The sequence below is a fragment of the Lytechinus variegatus genome, chromosome 8 (genome assembly GCF_018143015.1).
Source record: "Lytechinus variegatus isolate NC3 chromosome 8, Lvar_3.0, whole genome shotgun sequence".
NCBI classification, from domain to species: Eukaryota; Metazoa; Echinodermata; class Echinoidea; order Temnopleuroida; family Toxopneustidae; genus Lytechinus; species Lytechinus variegatus.
Window position 1 is genome coordinate 11,647,672 of NC_054747.1, and position 22,287 is coordinate 11,669,958.

The 22,287-nt window shown below is 38.5% G+C and overlaps 1 protein-coding gene across 1 annotated transcript; it reads right to left on the reverse strand.

The window, feature by feature from the left end:
* Window positions 1–264: 264 nt before the first annotated feature.
* LOC121420653 lies at window positions 265–2,921 on the reverse strand. The gene is made up of 2 exons (XM_041615316.1): window positions 2,731–2,921; window positions 265–1,908 (listed from the first exon to the last, which is right to left on the reverse strand). The coding sequence occupies exon 2, from the start codon at window positions 1,666–1,668 to the stop codon at window positions 265–267; it is 1,404 nt and encodes a 467-aa protein (XP_041471250.1). The 5' UTR covers window positions 1,669–1,908; window positions 2,731–2,921.
* Between the last annotated feature and the right edge of the window lie 19,366 nt (window positions 2,922–22,287).

Consider the following 22,287-nt stretch of genomic DNA (forward strand, 5'->3'; position numbering starts at 1 on the left):
CCAAGTGTTGATAGATTTAGACTTTGCTTCCTTTCCACTGCATTAAGTTGTCTGGATAGGGCTGCTGTACAAATCGTGCTGGTAGAACCAGTGTCTAGGAGTGCGTTAGTTTCAACAGACTTGCTCTCGTCATGTGCCCTTACCCTAACTGGAACAATGGGAAGTACGCACCTACCGGCCCCTGTGACCGATTCATCAATGAAGCTATTCTGAGCTGTTTGAATTTCCTCAAATGGCGTCTGAGTGGAAGATGATCTCAAATGTTTATTTGGTTGAGGCTGATTCTCTACGTCTTGATGTGGAGTACCTCTTACAGGTGATAAGCTTTTTTGAATTACATGGAGGAACTTTGTATGTTTTCTCTGACATCCTGGAACTGAGCAAGTTCTGTTCAACTTGCAAACTCTGCTGGTGTGACCTTGTTGCAAGCAATTGAAACATAAGTCTGTTTTCTTGTGCAAATCTAAATCTCTCATCAGGTGTCAGGGACTTAAAGCTGTCACAGCCAAACAAAGTATGGTCTTGATGACACTTGAAGCACTTCTTGGGCTTAGGAAAGCTTGAATTATCAGTGACTGCTGTAGAGTAGCTGCTCTTGGAATGTTGCTTGTTGAAGCTTGGTTTAGATGCTGATCTTTGAGAAGTCGCAGTCAGCTCACCAAAGACTGGATCGTTAACTTCTTCGGCGGCATCAGATACAAATTTCACCATGTCAGCGATATCTGGAGAGCGACCTCTTTGTCTAATGTCTCTCACTACTTTCAACCATCTAGCCTTGAGATGAAATGGGAGTCTTTCTGCCAGTTTGACCAGCTCTCTGTTACTGCTGATTTCCTTTGTTAGATTCAATGCCTTAAGGGTCTCAAGACATACCTGTAATTCATCAGCAAACTTGCGTAGTCCAGTTCTATCATTTGCATGAAGTGCTGAACCATTAGTTAGCTTTTCGATCCACGCTTCTCCTATCTTAAATCTACTGCCAAAGCGTTCTCTCAGTAATTCTCTGGCGCGTTGATATCCTAGCACTGGATCCATTACCATACAACACTGTATGATGTTCTTGACATCACCTTCACAGCACTGATACAACTTCATGAGCTTTGTCCCTCTGTCTAGTGTAGACGAGCCTATCAAATTATCAAAACATGCCATGAACTCATGATAGTGTAAAGGGTTACCGTTAAACTTCATGATTTCCACATTGGATAGGCTTATCGCTTCCAACAAACGATGCTGTGTTTGCTGATACTGATACAAATCTTGGTTGTGCTGTGGGTATGGCATTGTGTCTTCCAAATTCTCCTGCTGTACATTGTTGTTACGCTCGCTAACCTGAATCTGTGGCTGAACGGGCTGCTGCTGTTGACCAAGTTGTTCACTTGTGGGTTCTATCTTAATGTCGAGTTGACTGGGATGCTGATCATATTGTTCATATACAGCCTCTTCTGCTGCTGCAACTTTGAGCTTAGTTTCTAACATAAACTGTGCCTTCCTTTGCTGTAGTTGAAATTCTTGAAGCTCTAACTCTTGCTGTCCCTTTAAGGATGCTAGCTCCGCTGCCAGGGCTGCCTTCCTGGCCTTCGTATTTATCCTTGATGACGCTGTTGAACTCTTACCAGCTTGACTGGCTGAGTCCTCTGGCTTGATACTTTCAGATGATCCACTCATGGCTGACTTACGGTGACGACTGCTCTTGACGGTGACGACTGTTTTTAACGGTGACGATTGTTATTGAACTTTGTTATTGAACTTTGTGTGACGTATAACTACGAGTGACTAGACAGTTGACAGTACTCAAAACAAAAAGACTCGGTGACGCAGAATTTCCAGTTATCATACGATGCATCAAGTACACCATCAAGCATGCGACCTAGCATACCATCGAGCATACCATCGAGCATGTTCAATCTGTAGCATAAAAATATAAACAAACAATAATAAGCATCTGTATATATGCAATTACATTTTACAATTATGTACTTGCATGAGATAAATAAATAGTCTAAGTATTGCACAAATTAATTGTGACGTTTGAATCTTGCATAAATAAATATTCTGGTTTTCTGTAACAAATTTACCTTTTATGTTTTGTCAATGACTGTGTTCAAAGAACCTTGAATAAACCTTGCTATATGTGATTAAACAAAACCTTGACTTTGTCTCATGTGTTCTTTATATAAACTATGATACTTAAATCAATATAACCTTGCCTCTAAACGACTTTCATACTCTGAGGCATTAATAACTAGCAATAACTTTATTCAAACCAATAACCACGCTTTCATTTCACCTATGTGTTATTTGCAATTATCAGGGCTTTCAAATGCACCAAAACTGGCTTTAATGCCTTATTTCCAAACTTATAAATGTACTTTATCTATTTCAACAACTTAGAACCAAACGCAGCTAACAAAGAACACTTGTTTGACATTCCATTTCGTTTACAACTCTAAACATGAATAGCCTACTATGCACTGTGTGCGAGATTACCACACAGTACCGTACCGATATGCTATTACGCAACACTCTTCATGTGCATGTCCAATTACCTATCAATGTACAATGTCAATATACGTTTATCACACGTGTATTCTATACGTGAACTCCAAACACTTTCACCAAAGTTATGAGCTAAATTAACAACAAATTAACTATCGTATAGAGTTAATTTTGGTCTCATATATTCAGTTATGCATTACATTAAGGAAATATTAAGGTCTTTTTACTTACAACATTGGACTTGTACCGATTATCTTGAATTCTACTGTAAAGTCACGACGGGCTGAACTTTAAATCTTTGTCGATCTTGGCAAGGCAAATTTCCAACGCCCTCTATCGACCCAGATAAATAATGCTAGAACTCAATTAGCGTCTCTGACGTCATGTTAAATATTTCAAAGAAAAAATACACTTTCTAAATCTTACACTGGGTCTGGTTGTCAGTTTTGCTGCTCGTAGCCTGCTAAGCAACTCGGTGAGTGTGACAAGATGCTGATCCCACGTGGTTGAGTGTATCAGGATATCGTCTATATAGTTTACAGCTCCATCAAGTCCTTTTAGTAGTCTTCTCATCATTCGGCTGAAGGAGGCAGGCGCATTCACCAAGCCGAAGGGCATGACTGTAAACTGAAAAAGGCCATCAGGAGTGAGAAAGGCAGTTAGTGGTTTTGATTTGTGTGACATAGGAACTTGCCAATAGCCTTTACTTAAGTCTATCTTAGTAAAGTATTTGGCATGTGCGACTTTTGTGAATAATTCATCTTGATCGGGTATGGGTTCAGCGTCGAATACAGTGACCTTGTTGAGCTTCCTATAATCAACGCAAAAACGGTCACTACCATCAGGCTTTTTGACTAAGACAATTGGGGAAGCTATGGGGCTATCTGAAGGTTCTATAACCCCCACTGACAGCATGGTCTTTACTTCATCTCTGACAGTATCCCTAAGGGAATGAGGAATGAGGTAAGGTTTACTCTTTAACTGTTTGTGATCACCGACTTTGAGTAAGATGTTGTGTTCGCCAAGTGATGTGCGATTCGGGAGATCTGACATGACGTCTTTGTAGTTGTTGAGAAGTGCATTGACCTGTTCTTTCTGTGAGGAAGAAAGATCTGGATTAATGGTAACATCAGCAAGTGATTCCTTGGCCTGTAATGGAAATGGCTGCAAGAGAGATCTGTTTGTTAGTGGGGATGAAGAAGGTGTGTTTTTATCTTCGGCATTATCCTCGCATTCAATCACTGCGGAGCAAACTGTCTCAGTGCCTGAAAGAGAAGGAGATGTGTTATGTCTGTCATGATATTTCTTTAGGAGATTTATGTGGAATACATTTAGTTTACCATTCAAATCGATTCTGTAGTCTGTTGAGCTTACTTTGGAGACAACTTCAAAAGGGCCCTTCCATTGCAGAAGAAGCTTGTTTCGGTCTGTTGGCAGTAGAAGGAGTACTCTGTCTCCAATTTGGAATTCTCTGTGTTTGGCTTTTTGATTGTAGTACCTTGCGTATCTCTCTGAAGATTTCTGTAGTTAAGTATGAGCGTTGCGACAAGTCTCGTCGATTCTATTCCGAAGATCCAAGATATAGTGGTAGGTAGACTTGGTTTCCGTCGTCTCAGCTTCACCTGTCCAGAGTTCTTTGAGGATGTCGAGGGGTCCACGAACTTTCCTTCCGTAGAGAAGTTCAAAATGGGAAAATCCCATGCTTTCCTGAGGTGCCTCTCTGACTGCAAATAGAAGTGGGGTGATATACCTGTCCCAGTCCTTTGGGTTCTCGGCACACATACGTTTAAGCATCTGCTTTAAGCTTCCATTGAATCTTTCAACAAGACTATTTGCAGCTGGGTGATATGGCGAGGTCGTGAAGTGGCGTATAGACAGTAGCTTGCTTACTTCTTTCATGAGATCCGATGTAAATTGTGTTCCTTGATCTGTCAGCATTTCCTTTGGAATCCCGACCCTAGTGAAGACGCTTACAAGAGCCTCTGCTACCCTCTCTGTTTCGATGCTGGGGAGTGGAATCGCCTCAGGATACCTAGTGGCATAATCAACAATTGTGAGAATGTCACGATTTTTGTTTTTTGTCATGGGATGTATTGGTCCAACGATATCTATAGCTATACGTTCAAAGGGGACTTCAACGATTGGCATCTTTCCTAATGGGACTTTTGTTACTCTGCATCTAGCTAAAGTGCGTTGACATATGTCACATGATCGGACATATCGGGTAATGTCAGAATTCATACCGGGCCAGAAGAAATTGGTAAGAATTTTTTCTGTGGTTTTCTTTGCTCCTTGGTGGCCTCCTAGAAGATTCTCATGAGCTGACTGCATTACTTGCTTATGGTATTGTTTTGGAACAACAACTTGTGTGACTACTGTATTTGAATCCTTGGAAGAAAGGAAGGATCTGTATAGAATCCCGTCTTTATAGAAGAAGGAAGACTTATTATGATGAAGACTTACTTTCTCTATTCCATTATCAGCCAGTTCTCTCAGTCGATGTAGAGTCTCATCCTTCTGTTGTGTTTCTTTGAGAATTGATGGGATGACAACTTCTTCCATTGGATGTGGATTCTTGAGTGGACGAAATGGCTTGCCTTCTCGTTGGACTTGTGCTCTTGTCTGTACTGCGCAGACTGGAATGACGGTCTCTGGTAGAGTCCATTGTGGATCTGGTTGCTCTGCTGGTCTCACACCTGGAATATTTCCTAAGATAAGGTCATAGAGAGGAGTTTTCATAAATACAGCACTAACTTTACCTACATAGAAAGGTGTGTTGATATCGATCACTGCAATGGGGAGAGTTCTAATTGATTGATCAATTAGCAAACAAGTACAAACTTCACCTGTCAATTGACGTTTTACAAGATCTTGTTTAATGATGATACCACTGCTTCCGCTGTCTCTGAGAACGGAAATGACATTGTTATTTACAAGTCCCTTGGTAACAGGCATACGTTTGACAAAATTTTCATTTGAGCATGCTGCACTCATTAGGGGCAAACTGTTATCATAACCAAATTTGTCATAATCTGTCATAGATTTAAGGTGAGGGGTATCGTTTGGCATTCGGACCATAATGCATGAAGCTTCAAGTCTGACCTGTGTATTACAAGAGATACATCGACATGGGTTATGGGGAATATACCCTGGGTTATCAGATTGTAAATGAGTAGGGTCAGCTTCCGTTGCAGGTCTATCACGAATCCTGCAGATTTAACTGGAGAGAAAGGACATGAGTTAGCAAAGTGTCCTGGCCTGTGACAGATAAAACAAGTCTTGGTCATTTGTGGTTTTTGTGATTGTTTTGGACAGTTACGAGAAATGTGACCTTCTTGATGACAGTTGTAACATGTCTTTGGGAATGACTTAGAATGTATTTGAGGGGTATTTGTTTTACCTTCATGTCTTGTATTGATTCGCTGTGTTTGTCCTGTAGGGATGTTCCTCTGTGGTGGTGGCGCTCTGAATACACCTCCTCGTGCTTCTAGGTATTGTTCTGTGAACTTCATGGCATCCTTTGTAGTCTTTGGCTGTCGTTCTCGTAGGAAGATTGACAAGTCACGATGGCATCCGTTGATGAAATGCTCTCGAAGAAGAAGATCCTTTAGGTCATCAAAATCATGCTTGACGCCCGAGAGTTCAATCCATCTGTTAAGGTAGTTCTCTAATCTGTTTGAATATTGTGATGCGGTTTCCCCATTAACTGGTTTACCTGTATAAAACTTTGAACGAAATCCTTCTGAGGTAAGTTGAAAAAAGTCTTATAATCTTTAGCTTCGTCACTGGTTAATCTAGAATGAACATCAAGAGCTTTTCCTGTGAGCAAAGCGCTTAGATTAATTGCCCAATCAGTGCGCGGCCAATTTTGGGTTCTGCATAACGCTCAAATCGCTGCAAGTAAGCATCAATATTATCTTTGTCCTCATGAAATGGTGGTAGTTTGGGAGTGCGGGCTTTCTGGCCTACAGATTTTGATTCACCTTTTACATTCTTTTCACGCTCTATTTCTAGCTGTATTTCTGCTGTTTCTTTTTCTCGTTTCTTTAACTCCAACAACTCCGCTCTCTCATCTCTTTGCTTTTTCTGTTCATCTGATACAAACTTTTTAAGATCCTCACCAGTTAACCCAAACTCTTTACCAGCTGCCATAAGACCTGCTAAATCCATGTTTGAAAATACATGTAGGGTCTCTATCAATTTGCAAAAACCTACTTCACCCAAATGAGGTCAAATGTACATTACCATTTACACATATATATTTACAAACATCTGTATTAAACAAATAACTCCATCATTATTGTCTTGAATTGTTTTGTTCTTAATTTTTTTGATCAATATACCCATGTGACTGCGAGAGGTCCTATAAATTACTTAAGAAAAACCTCGTTCGGACAAGCCCCCAGAAAATGTTACATGGGCGGACTCCAAATAAAATTCAAGTACAACTCAATATATACCAAATCACAATTTACAATTTATTTCAGTATATAAAACTCCAATATCAACATATCTCTCTTTGACGTTCAAAAGGGGAAATAAAACTAACACCTCCAAATGATAAAGTGTTCTGAAAAGTACTCTGATTCACAAGTTTACAATCAAAGGATCCTGCATTGACCCAAGCTATAATATTCAACTCTCGATCTATCTCTAACTCCAATATAACTGAAAAGATCCTGCACTGATCTAACCACCAACTTCAAAATTCAGTGTATTACATTTTCACCTGCAAAATTACCTCCAAAATATCAATTAAACCTTTAACTCTGTTTCATTTTGTTTTCACAATAACCACTACCAAACATTCCTATGAAAGGATCCTGCATTAATCCACCTTCATAGAATTATATGCTCACCACTTTGTATCTCTTATCACAACATTTTTGTCATTACATTTCAAAATCCTTCTAACTCCTGAACTTGAGCTTAAAAAATTATGCACCTAAACTCTAGCTCAAAACTCTGTCAATCGACATATCTAAGTACAAAGATTCAAATTCGAATAAACTCTTCTCAATATTACTCGACATCACATCTTATAAGGATCCAAATTAGAATAAACTCTTCTCACTCTCAAATTGTTCATGTTCTGTCACCTTCATAATCAACGTCTATTTTCTGAAATGTCAATTTTCAAGACTTTCTGGCATTTAGAAAGCTAGTTCAAGTTTAACGAAAGTCTCCTGCTTTCTCTCTCACTGCTATTTACAACTTATCTGTCAGATGACATGTTGACCGAAAACCTCAAGAGTCAGCACTTTATAATGTTCAGCTTAAAACAATTCACCAGTCTCCAAAGCGACCCGGTCTTGGGAAATGTCCCGATCCTGGAAAATATCCGGTCTTGGAATATATCCCGATCTTAGAACCATCTAAAATTAAAGACAAAACCAAGAATCTCTCTACAGTATATCCTAACAGTCACATCAACTGGAGGTTATTTTCATGTCATACTATAATTGATAAAAACTTGTTTGAACATTTACTCTGAGGTTCAAATCACATGCAAGAATATCATTTTATAAAGAATGAATTCACTGTCACGTAAACTTATAGAATGACATCCTTTTATGATACTTATATTCTTCATCACAAGTGTTTTACTATTTCATAAGGTTTATAAAGATTTACATCTACATTTCAAATCATCTCTGAAGTCTTTCAATCCTTTTCTTTTTTTTTTTTTTTTTATAAAAGAATTAAGAAATCACAGATTAACTTACCGATGGCTTCTTCAATACAGGCATAAAAATAACAGCATAATTTCAGCTAAATCTGACCTCATACAGGTATTTATAAGTTCCGGCCAATATCAAACAAGAAAGGCTGTTTTTCTGCTTAAAGTTGAAATTCAAAAATTATCAAGATGGCAGATAAAATGGCGACTGCCCCAAAATTGCATAGGTGTGTGTTACGCAGACTCTCCAAGATGCAATGCCAGAAAACTAGTGGAAAGCTACTGGGGTCTCCTCCCAATTTTCCCAAAAGTATCTTAAGCAGCTGTTTAAAAAGAAAGGCTCACTGAGCTCACTAAATGGGACCTATACAAGTCTACCACCCTGGACACAACACACAATAGAAATGCAAATTATCTCAATTCAATTCTAGCAAAAGGAATCTCACACACACTTCTCTCATCTCCTACTCACTCTTGCATAAGATCTACTCCTTGTCTCTTAGCAACCTAGCTGTGGACTGAAACTTAGATAAATAAGCAAGCTTTGCTTAGGAAAATATGTAAAATAAAATAAATGCATTTTTAATGTGACACCTTTTACTTTTTTTCAAGAGGAGAACGTAAAGAGGCTTTACACGGTGTGTAGTAGAAATGTATCTTTCTTCCGATTGGGCTCTGAACATATTTAAATTTAACTTTGTTATCTTATTTAACAAGAGTGAAATCAATAAAGAGGTTTGAGTATTTCAAAGCTTACGTGTGGCTGTTCTTCAATGTACCACAGCTCTTTTACATGTCAATTTTAGAGTATTTCCACGATATCAATACTAACAAAAGTAATCTTTTAAGAGTTCTACAGACAATAACCTAATTTTTAATACATAAAACCAAAAGGGGAAAGGGTATCCTAGGCACACTCCTGTTGGGTTATAGCTTTTATATACTGTGCTTAATCATTATTACAAACTGCAAAACAATAATAATACTATTAATATTGATAAATATGAAATATAGATATAAAAGTTGCTTTATAATACAAAAACAAAACGCAATTTGCCTTCCCGGTGGCTTTTAGTGTCAAAATACGGAGAGGGGATGGGGTTAATTCGAAGGGGCTTCCGTGGGCTTAGATAAACAACAACAAAAAAAAACTTTCTTCGGGAATCATGTTAACTGATGTCTCATACATCTGCCTTTTCAAGTCGATAATACAAGTCAAACTGGTTGTGTAAAGTAGCGGGAATGCCGCGGGGGAATGCAGTTTTGCCACTTCGGGGTCTCCAAAAGATATATAATTTTATAAAGTTAAAATATGTATTGGGGTGGGGTACATTCGTCATGATTCATGTCCCTGCATGTGCCAGAGCTTTATTAAAGCAGTAACCTGCAAAGCAATGTCTGCTGTAAATTTTCCAAGAGAAACAAATTAGAAACAAATAAAACAAACGGTGTTTTGTCGATACCGAAATGCATTTTGCCCGTATATACCATAGATTACGGTGTGGCAGACACACCAACAAAAGCGATCCAGAAGCCGATGGAAGCTATTGTGTTGGGATTGTGTTATCTCGAATGACATACCACTGATCGCTTTATTGTCCGATTCGTGAGTGTGACTTGACACAGAGGTTGTTTTGGTCCGTTTTAGCGCAATATCACGTCTTACATTTTGACATATTTGCTCTCTTTCTAAGCAAATTAAGACACCAATACTGTCATGAAGAATATCGATGTTTTCGCTAATATATTATCTTTCATGTTGACATTGTGTATTAATAATTGCTGTTATTTAAATTTGAGTGTGACTTGACACAGAGGTTGTTTTGGTCCGTTTTAGCGCAATATCACGTCTTACATTTTGACATATTTGCTCTCTTTCTAAGCAAATTAAGACACCAATACTGTCATGAAGAATATCGATGTTTTCGCTAATATATTATCTTTCATGTTGACATTGTGTATTAATAATTGCTGTTATTTATAAAACAGTTCAAGATTCAAGAAAAAATACTTTGTTTTAAATAATAATTTGCATAATTTATGTAAATTAGGTAATAATAAACAAGGATATCCCAATCATTTTATGACAACTATCTTCCCTTTCTTATCCTAAGTCTTTATTTCCAATTGTAGGGCAGTTCTGGTTAAATATATATTCTTAAATACTTGTTTTCGCTGTATCGACATAATATGCAAATTTATGCAAATTACTTGCTTATTTGCATAGATACAGCGTGTCTCTTTGGATGAATCTTTTTCTTTTGAATCAAGGAACATTTGTGCCAAGTGGGACATTTGTACTAAAAAATGCAGCGTTCACATCTTTTTTTTGCAGTTAACAAGTCTAATATTATTGTAAAAAGGAGGGTCCTCGGAACGGGTTTCGGAACGACAAATGTGTGTGAAAACAGGGGTCCTTGGAACGGGTCGCCTGCATGCGTATTCATTCCTATGGAACGGGCATACGTGCATGCAGCTAGCCCGGCGGCACGGGCGCCGGGTGCGCTAGCACAGAGGCGATGGTCGGACAGCGCTTTGCGGCTGCTTTTCACCAAAATTGCAGATCAATACGGCCGGAATGGGTAACGGAAAATATGCGAAGCTTTGGAGCGGATTTCTTTCATGTTTTCCTCGATAAGAAGAAATGCTATGCTTTGGAGCGGCTTATTGTTTTCTTTTTATCAATAAGACAAAAAATGCTATGCCTTGGAACGGAAAGTTGAGTGTTAAAATCGGAGTCCCCTCCGCGGCACCTACCCACTTTGCATTATATACTTAATTCCCCCCCCCCCCGGAATCATGGTGAGATGAGGGGAGTTAAAGAAGGTTGGTTGAAATTCACTATAGAGATTAGAGAGGAGCGGTGAGAGAGAAAGAGAGAAAGAGGGGCCAAAAGGAGATAGGCCGGGAGAATGACAGAGGGGCACATATTAACAGAATATACGTAGTTCGAATCTACCGATTTTCTTTCAGAAATATAACAGAAAATCATCTGGTTTCGAAGGCCTGCCATTTCCTCATAAAAGCGGGAAAAAATAATTTCCTAATGCTATCAGTTCGGGATAATTCTAGATAATGTAATAAGATGTTTTTTTTAAATGTGAAGATATTGAAATTAAGGATTTTGAAATGTCATACAAAATTTACGCTATATTTTCATACATTTTGTCAAATTGTATGACTCATCAAAATGGCTGGTAATTCGAAATCTCACCTACCCTTACTGGTAATTTAGGTTTATGTTGGTACACCGAAAGTCAATTCAAATGATCAACATTCAAAGCATTACTAAATTTTATCGATTACAAAGTTTTTAGGATTTTGATATCTCAGACATTTTGGAGAGTGAGCAAGACAATGCTTGCAAGGGTTGCTAACGAGATTGCTACATGTAGACTGTGATCTGGGATGGACAAGGAAAATGTCTTTAGTTCTTCATTTCCGTGGGGCGGCAAATACAACCACGCTTCTTGGACATGATAATATGTAAAATATTTTGAGTGAATACATGCACAATGTTGCTATTGGTAAATTCTGCTCCTGACCTCAAAATTAAAATAATAATATGCAAAATAGTACCATTGACTCGACTGGAAATTCCGCCATTCACCCCGTGTGTTAAGGACTTCCGCGAACGCGCGCAAGCGTGCACAATGCATGTAACCTCGTTCGCGTTTATTTTTTTTTATTCGCTGTAGGCCTACATGATATACGTTATATACAGAATATACGATGGCGGATAAGATGTCGTCGTCTTCGTCGTGTTTTTGACAGCGAAAATGGCGATTTATCACTAGCAAATATATGCTACATGCACGTCTTACCCAAGGAAAGATGGCCAGTAAATTCCTTTCAAGTAAAGAGCTAGAACAAATTCAAGCCTTTGCTGCATTCGTTGATGTAGACTACCTGGGACTTCAGAATAAAAATAGCAATTCGTGCAGCAGAGAAGTTTGCGATTGACTTGCATGCAGCCCGGCCCAGGGAGCAGTGGCTTAACAGTGCAGGGGGGGGGGTCAAGCTATCCCCCCTGGCGGAGTTCACCGGGAACTTAAAGGGGAAAAAGAAAAGGGGGAGAATGAAAGGGAAAGGGAAAAAAAGAAAAGGGGGAGAATGAAAGGGAAAGGGGGAAAAAGAGGAATTGGAAAAGGAAGGAAAGAACAGATAGATTGTCATGAAAAGGTGATTTTATTTTTAAAAAATAAGCATGCAAAATCATAAACAAAATCTTGTTTACCGTGGCGTACAGACCAAGAAAAAAAGGAAAAGGAAGAGAGAAGGGTGAAAAATGTTATCTTCTTTAACATTATGTCAAAATCTAAAATTGGATTTTTGTAATAAAAATGTAAAATTTTTTGCTCACTCGCATTGTTTTTTTTACCCGATACACCATATCGCCCCTCAAAATGTTGCCTCATGACGCCATTGCCTGCCCTCCCCCTTTTGAGAAGCAAAATACTAAAATTTGGGAAGTTAAATATGCCATTAAAACAAAGGTGTGGCCCCTCTTTTGAAATTGAAGACCCTTTTTTCGTGTACGAAATATTCATTTTTATTTTTTTTTGCTTGTCAATTGGTTGAAAAACTTTTTTTTTTTTTTTTTGGGGGGGGGGGGAGCTGGTCGAAACTTTCCTCTGAAAAAGGTGCCCCCTTTTGGAAAATCCTGGATCTGCCCCTGATAAGACCGGAGATTTTTTTGCTCTTGCCCCTCCTAGTGTGGTACGGTATGTCACTGACACAGCTCCCGTAGGACTAGCGTGCCAAAATTGATTTTTTGGTTGTTTTGGCTTCAAAAAACGATGGGGTTCAAATTTTCAGACCCCTCCTTCCCTTTGTGGGGGGTCATTTTTGGCGCCATATTGGCCTGTACAAAGCCCAATAGGATAATCCATTGTTTCCAACCTTATTTTTTACTTTTCTTCACCAATTATATTTTTAAGTTGTCTGAAGTGTATGAGAATGAATATTTGATGATGTTGTGATGTCAATGTTTTTTTTTTTATTTTACCATATGGGGGCGGACGTTAGGAAAAATGCCCCAAAATTGTAAAATATTGCCCCCAAAATATTATTTTTCCCTTTTTTGGCACTAAAATTAGGACAAAAGGATTACAAAATGAAATGAATATGTCTTTTTATACAATCCAACAACAGAGGAATATATCACCAGTAATGTATATCATTATTTTTGGTCAATTGATGTAAAAATCATCCCCATTTCAGGATTTTATGCAGTGAAAACCTTACTACAACACTAGAGGGCGCCATAACTTATGATAAGCACTTCCCTAAAAAATCAAATTCTAGGCACTGTAATTTTATCAATAAATTTGAAAGCTGACACATTTCAAGAGCAATTATTTCCAATGCCGATTCATAGTATGGGCATCTAATTTGTTTGATTCTACCCCCCCCCCGGGGGGGGGAATAGCTGCCTTAGGCTAAAATTAAAAAAAAATCCTGGATTCTTATTTTTGTTAAGTGACCTTTATTTGGTTTCTATTCACATATTTTTAAGGGTGAAGAAGTATATCGGGAAAAGTTGCAAGGACCCAGAAATCCAAGATGGCTTCCAAAAATGGAGTTTAAAATGGCTGTTGATACTTTAAATGGACATAGCACATTTTATATACCTGAGATAGATGGAATCGGTGTCTAGACCATGGTTTCAACGATCAAAATTGGGACAAGAATACCGTTTCCTTTTTTTATTTATTTAACTTTTGGAGGCCATCTTGGACTCAACATACCGGGAGAGTCGGTGGTCCGGTATGTTAAAAAAATCCAAGATGGCTTCCAAAAATGGGGTTTGAAATTGCTGTTGCTGCTTGAAAAACCAATACAGTTTGTTCAATATCCGGGAATATGAATGTGTGTGACTACAATGGAAAAGTGAGTCTAATAATACATTAGAATAAGTTACAAGGAGAGTCGTTGGTCGAGTATGTTAAACAATAGAATATAAAATAGCCACTGTTATTTACAAGTGGACATGTAATATCCATCAAGAATATGGTTTGATGTCTAAACCATGATTTTTAATGTCTGAATATTAGTTACAAACGTTCGAGTGTTATGGCCCAGTGGATTGGTCTTTTGACTTTGAAAGGGTCATGGGTTCGAACCCCAGCCATGGCATAGTTTCATTCTGCAAGAAATTCATCAACATTGTGCTGCACTCAACCCAGGTGAGGTAAATGGGTACCCTGTAGGAAGAAATTCCCTGAATGCGCGAAGAAATTCCCTGAATGCGCGAAGAAATTACTTAAATGCTAGAGTGCCTAGGCAGCCCATCTAAGGCAGGGGTAATAATAATGGCAAGGCCCGCTGGGAGAACAGTTTTTAGTACTGAAGTGGCTTCCCTAGGTAAATATACCTTTATTATTAATATTATCATAACAAGGACAGTCATTGGTATATGTCGGAAATCCAAGATGGCGTGAAGAAATCTGAGTCTAAAGTGAATGATGTTACTTAAAAATGGACATAGTTCATTTAAAATTCACCAAGGACATATGATTTTGGTGTCCACTCAATGGTTTCATGATTATAGTGATACTTTCGACTAGTTACAAAGATATGCACTTGTCCATTTTGCCTAAAAATCCAAGAAAGTTTTCAAAATGGCATCTAAAATGATTCCTAAAACTCATTAATAATGGTCAGAGTTCATACAATATTAATATGTGAGGAATAATTTGGATGTCTACATGGTGGTATAAAGGGTCAGATAATACATTCAACAAATAACAAGGATATTTAGTTTTCCATTTTGTCTAAAATCCATGGTAGATTTAAAAAAATCATCAAATGGGTGCTATTACAAACTAATGAATCAATATGACAACTTATCCCATACATTTAAGTGTATATACATTTAATATTTTTCACAGGTTGGTATTGTTTGAATAATTTCTCCACTTTTAAGTAACAATAGTCATTTTGGAACCCATTTTTTAAAGCCAACTTGGATTTTAAGGCAAAATGGATAACTGCATAGTCATTGTAGCCAGTCCTTAATAAATATTTTTAATTTCAACTCTTGAAATACTAGTGTAGACACCAAAATAATATCCCCAGGTGTATGTTTAATGTTCTATATCCACTTTTAAGTACATGTAATAGCAGTCATTTAAGCAATCTTGGATTTTTGATAAACTTGACATCCGACTGTTCTTTCAACTTGAAACAATAGTTGATCCTTTAAACTCTAGTGTAGACACCAAAATCAAATCCACAATATGCATTTCTAATGAACTATGTCTACTTTTAAGAACCACAGTCAATTTAGACCCTGCATTTTGGAGGCCATATCGCATTTCTTGACATACCAGACCACTGACAGCCCTTATTTACTTATCCAAATGTCTTATTTGACCCTTGAAACCATTGGTTTAGACACCAAACTGGGGGCCGTTTCATAAATCTGTTCGTAACGTGGTGATCTTTTCTTACGCGCTAAACCATCGCCTATGGTGTATACCATTTACCAAAAGAAAGGATCACCAGTCGTTCTTAAAGTCGTTCTAATCTTACGAACAGCTTTATGAAACACCCACCTAATATCTCCCAGGCCGATATGAAATGAACTATGTCCGCTTTAAGTATCAGCAGCCATTTTAAGACCTTTTCTGGAATTCATCTTTGATTTTTGGACATAACAGACCACTGACTGTCCTTGTAACTTATCCTTATATATTACTTGACCCAAACCAGTGGTTTAAAATTAAACATCGAAATCACATTTCCATGGACGATATGAATCAGCTATGTCTGCTTTAAGTTTAGCAGCCATTTCAGAATAATTTTTTTGAAGCCATCATGGATTTTTGGACCCACCAGACCACTCACTGTCCTTGTAACTTTTTCCAATTTACTACTTCACCCTTAAAATCATTGAATCAAAACCAAATTGCGGATTTTTAGCACACGGTATAGCCTTTTTTGATGCCATCTTATATTTTCCAGGTATCCTGGGGTCCTTATAATTCACTCTATCCTGTGTCAACAAATCATTTTAACTCCTAGACCATGGAGTATGAAACTAATTAGGATTCTAGGGTGGATAATGAGTGAGTCGTATTCATTAATTTTAAGTGAATGGTGGCCATCTTGGATACTATCTTGAAAATAACCACTTTCCCTGATGCAGATTTTGGTAGATTTTTACTACATTATTCCTGAGATCAATTAGTACTAAAAACTGTTGAAAAACAATGTAAGTTCGGAAGTTCTCTAAACACCACATGTTATTTCAATAATGATTATTTGCATGTGTGCGTGTGTGGGGGGGGGGGGGCTAAAAATATATTTTATGTGTTTCTTTCTGTCTATCAGTAATTGGAAATTAGCCGAGAAGTATATAATTGACAATTCGAATTGAAGTCCTTTAATCGTAAATTGTACTCTAGAACGAGTGGCCGAATGGTGAAAGTTGTATGCCAGTCAGAGGGGGGGGGGGGGGGGGGGGGGTTAGGGGATATGGTTGGTAGGATGCTCGTCTAGTGGGTCTTGATATAGGTGACCCCCTCAGGTAGTGGGTGAGGGTGGGGAAAATTAGAACCCTATCATTTCCTGATAGATTGGACCCAAGTGAATAATAAAAAAAAAACAATTTTGGCACAAAAATCCTGCAGGAGCTATGTCATGATATACCGTACCACACTAATATCATCATGATAAGTTATGGCGCCCTCTAGTGTTGTAGTTAGGTTTTCACTGCATAAAATCCTGAAATGGGGTGACTTTTACATTAATTTACCAAGAATAATCAAATAAATTACATGTGATGTATTCCTCTGTTATTGGACTGTACATCAAGACATATAAACTTTATTTCGTAATCTTTTTGTCCTAATTCTAGCGCCAAAAAAGGGGGAAAATTATATTTTTGGGGTAATATTTTACAATTTTGGGGCATTTTTCGCAAAATCTGCCCCCCGTATGGTAAAAGTGAAAATATATTGACATCACAACATCATCAAATTTTGATTCTTGTACACCTCAGACAACTTGAAAATAAAATTGGCGAGGAAAAGTGAGAAATAAGGTTGAAAACAATGGATTATCCTATTGGGCTTTGTACAGGCCAATATGGCGCCAAAAAGGACCCCCCAAAAGGGAAGGAGGGATCTGAAAATTTGAACCCCATCGTTTTTGGTCTAAGGGGACCCTATTGAAGCCAAAACAACCAAAAAAAAATTTTGGCACGCTAGTCCTACGGGATGACACCATACCCCACTATCCTATGGAAGCAGGAGACCGTCAAAAACACGGATATACGTCGTTTCGTAATTCAATTTACTACAAGACGTAAATAATTACGTCGTGTAGCAATTTGAATTACTACACGACGCAAATAATTACGTAGTGTAGTAATTCGAATTACTACACGACGCAATTCCGAATTACTGCCCAACGATTTAATGTCATGACGTTAAATCAATTAGTGTCGCTACATCAAATAATTAAGGTCGTGTAGTAATTCGAATTACTACACGACGTAAATAATTACGTAGTGTAGTAATTCCAATTACTACACTACCTAAATAATTACGTCGTGTAGTAAATAATTACTACACGACGTAATTCCGAATTACTGCTCAACGATTTAACGTCATGACGTTAAATGAATTAGTGTAGTGACGTTAAATCAACCAATGAGACCGTTCGTTATATGAGCGCAATGCGAAGAGCTGAGACTACAGAGTATTGTACAGGAACGTACCGGCAGGAAGTTAGTTGGATGTTCGACATTATTTTGATATTCAAACTGTGAAGTTGGTTTGATATTCAGGTTCGATATTCAAACGCCTGTGAAGCTGGACCAACATTCGATATTCAAATATATTCAGGGGTTTTGAAAGCTAAGGGGTTTTACAGGTGCAGCACGTCTCGGGCAACAATAACAACACTGGCGTGCCCAAGTACGAGGACATTTAGGGGACAAACGTCAGTGAATAAAAGGGCAAGCCAAACTTTATTTTTTTTCGGGGGCCCCCATGCAGGGATACCCCGACGGCCTAGCCGGGGTAACACGTATCCTAACTTGTAGAACTCGACTCGGGCAACCATATAAACACTAGTTTGACCCGGTGCATGCACATTTAGGGGGCTCAAATTAACAAAATTAAAGGAATAAAGGGGCTATTTATCGCATTTTAAAAAAAAATTCCAAGGGGCCCCCAGGAATATCCCGACGGCCTATCCGGGGTAACCACCTACCCTAACTTGTAGAACTTGACTCGGTTACCCGGCGCATGCATATTAACGGGGGGCTAAAATTAACAAAACGGAATATTTCAAGCATGGGGGACCACGTTCCTGACTAATCTCTTGGTGCCGCCAGTGGATAGAGTAAAAAAAAACAAGGAAAGAGAGAATACATAATAGGACAAAGAGAAACGAAAGGGGGAGATTGGAAAGAAAAGAAGGGGGAACGGGAGAGAAAGAGATGGGAGAACGGAGGGGTAATATCATTGAACGAAGCTCAATGCGTGATAAGAACAAAAAGAGGGGGCACACAATGGCGCATGCAGCAAAAATTTGCTTCGTAATAAGTCTCGAGCCAGCGAGAAAAAAAACACCTTTGACTTTGAGATTTATTTTGACATGGTATGCATAAAATAACGTACCTTTCATCTTTCTTTCCTTTTATCATTTCCTATTGTTCTCGGTTGTAGAACATTTTTTTTTTTTGGGGGGGGGGCAGTACTATGCGGATCGGGTCCGTGGCAATGACGGACTCGAATATTGGTCCAGCTTCACAGGCGTTTGAATATCGAACCTGAATCAAACCAACTTCACAGTTTGAATATCAAATGTCGAACATCCAACTAACTTCCTGCCGGTACGTTCCTGTACAATACTCTGTCTAGTCTCAGCTCTTCGCATTGCGCTCATATAACGAACGGTCTCATTGGTTGATTTAACGTCACTACACTAATTCATTTAACGTCATGACGTTAAATCGTTGAGCAGTAATTCGGAATTACGTCGTGTAGTAATTATTTACTACACGACGTAATTATTTAGGTAGTGTAGTAATTGGAATTACTACACTACGTAATTATTTACGTCGTGTAGTAATTCGAATTACTACACGACCTTAATTATTTGATGTAGCTACACTAATTGATTTAACGTCATGACATAAAATCGTTGGGCAGTAATTCGGAATTGCGTCGTGTAGTAATTCGAATTACTACACTACGTAATTATTTGCGTCGTTTAGTAATTCGAATTACTACACTACGTAATTATTTACGTCGTGTAGTAAATTGAATTACGACACGACGTATATCCGTGTTTTTGACAGTCTCCTGCTTCCATACTATCCTGGCACCGACCCCTGTTATGCTCCTGCCCAGCCCGACCAGCATTGCAGCAAGATCCGAATGGATCAAACTAACGTTATAGATGTAACGCGTTACATCTTGCTCAGAGCCAGGTCAAACATCGTTCGTATCACCAGCATTCCAGCAATCAAGCTATCGAAGGTGAAAAAGATACAGAGGATAATTTTGAGATGGTGATCCTTGTTATAGCGATCTTTGTCCATGCCAAAATCGTTTCACTTTGTGCTTTTGCATTTCATTCTCTGCAAAAGTGAAGCAGTACAAGCTTTGATGATTTTGTATAGGTCTAGATTTCTTAATTGAATCGATACATAATGTGACTCAAAAAGTCCGGGGTTCGATCTCCGGCCGCGGCAGATATGCCTGTGAGCAAGGCATTTAATCTACAATGCTCTTTTATCCTGCTTGAAAATAAATGGAAATGCTATATGCATTACTGGAAAAAAAAAACTCATGTCATGACTTACTTCACCGCCACATTTACAAGCGTATGAATAGAAGACGAAGTAAGTCATGAGTCACATTATTCATCGACTCAATTAAGAAATCTAGATGTAGACCTATACAAAAATCATAAAAGTTTGCACCGCTTCACTTTTGCAGAGAGTGAAATGCAAGAGCACAAAGTAAAAACAAGTTACCTTCGATCGCTTGATTGCTGAATGCTGGTGATACGAACGATGTTTGACCTTGCTCTGGGCAAGATGTAAACGCGGTACATCTATGCCCTTTTTACACAGGATTTTCTTAACCCGGACTATCGCTAACCCCGTACTGTCCTTAACCCCGTACTATTTTTTCCATTTTCACACATGCGAAATTGTTATTGCTAACCCGGATAAGGAATGCTTGCTTTTCACACACGAAACTCGCTAACCCCGGACTAGTGGTTTTTGTCGATCATTCGTATACAAGTACTTCACTCGTACACTTTTTACACACGCTACAATTTCCTTAACCCCGTAATATAGGTGGGGCCAAATTGCCATTTAGCCCCACCTATAGTACGGGGTTAAGCTTAGCCCACTTTCGTTTTACACATGCGATCTTAACCCCGTACTTTTGCTCTTAGCACCGCAATTGGTCGGATATTCCTGTTTTTTTGCAGGGCCAAATAATCCCGTACTATAGGTATCCCACTTTGCAAAAACGCTGTGTAAAACGAAAGTGGGCTAAGCTTAACCCCGTACTATAGGTGGGGTTAAATTGCCATTTAGCCCCACCAATAGTAAGGGGTTAAGGAAATTTTAGCCTGTCTAAAAAGGGTACTAGATATTTATTTTGATCCATTCGGATCTTGCTGAAATGCTGGTCGGGCTGGTCTCGCGGGGCCGGGCTGCATGCAAGTCAATCGCAAACTTCTCTGCTGCACGAATTGCTATTTTTATTCTGAAGTCCCAGGTAGTCTACATCAACGAATGCAGCAAAGGCTTAAATTTGTTATAGCTCTTTAATTGAAAGGAATTTACTGGCCCTCTTTCCTTGGGTAAGACGTGCATGTAGCATATATTTGCTAGTGATAAATCGCCATTTTTGCTGTCAAAACACGACGAAGACGACGACATCTTATCCGCCATCGTACATTCTGTATTATAACGTATATCATGTACAACGAATAAAAAATATAAACGCGAACGAGGTTACATGCATTAAACACACTGTTAGAAAAAATAAAAGAAGTTCCTGCAGCAGAGTCTCGAGAACATCTGTAATCTTACCGAATTGCGTAATAATCATTCTGTAAATTCATAAAACAAGAATTTTTCTGCAATTTAACAGAACAGGTCTGTTTAAAAAGGGGAAAAGGGTGTTTTATTCAAGGAAATTTGTAAGATTCCATACATAAAATACCAATTTCCTGTAAGATTACGCAATTCGGTAAGATTACAGGTGTTCTCGAGACTCTGCTGCAGGAACTTCTTTTATTTTTTCAAACAGTGCAAGCTCGCGCGCATTCACGGAAGCCCTTAACACACGGGGTGAATGGCGGAATTTCCAGTCGAATCAATGGTATGATTTCGCATATCATTATTTTAATTTTGAGGTCAGGAGCAAAATTTACCGATGGCAACATTGTGCATGTATTCACTCATAATATTTTACATATTATCATGTCCAAGAACCGTGGTTGTATTTGCTGCCCCACGGAAAGTCACAATTTTAGCGACCATCCCACAGTCTAATGTAGGCGACCTACCGCGAGAGGACCTTACAATGGCGGGCTCTGCTGCGTTGATACAGAGCCTATAGGCGGTTGAGTACTTGTGTGGCTCATGTGTACCAATTGCCAACATATTTTGAGAACAAGGGGTGAAAATCTACATATCCATTGTACTCCAGTAGACGGTCTCATAGGCCATGTACAAGACCTGGAAAAACTGTTAAGCACAAGGTTTTTTATTGATTCGTGTTCTAGACGGGTATTGAAGTAAATTCAGCTTGGTTGCCACCTGGGCAACCTTGAGCAATTTTTTTTAATTAGCCTAATTAGCATATGTACGATATGTAATATACTACTTCTCTTAAACCAAGGTCCTGTGACGTTGAATCCATGAATGACAAAATTTTAAATATCTAAGTTATGCAATTATCGTAATCAGCCTAATTAGCATAATGAGCTAATTAGTGTAATACACTGTAGGCCTATAAATGTATTTGTGGATGCCGATCCAGAAAGTTCCCAATACGTAAATAATGCAATCCTTTAATGGTTTTCTATAGCGAGGAATTTATTTATGACATTATTTTTCC

Excerpts from the sequence above, each read along its gene's own strand:
- LOC121420653 (XM_041615316.1), bottom strand. The coding sequence starts at position 1,668 with ATGAGTGGATCATCTGAAAGTATCAAGCCAGAGGACTCAGCCAGTCAA.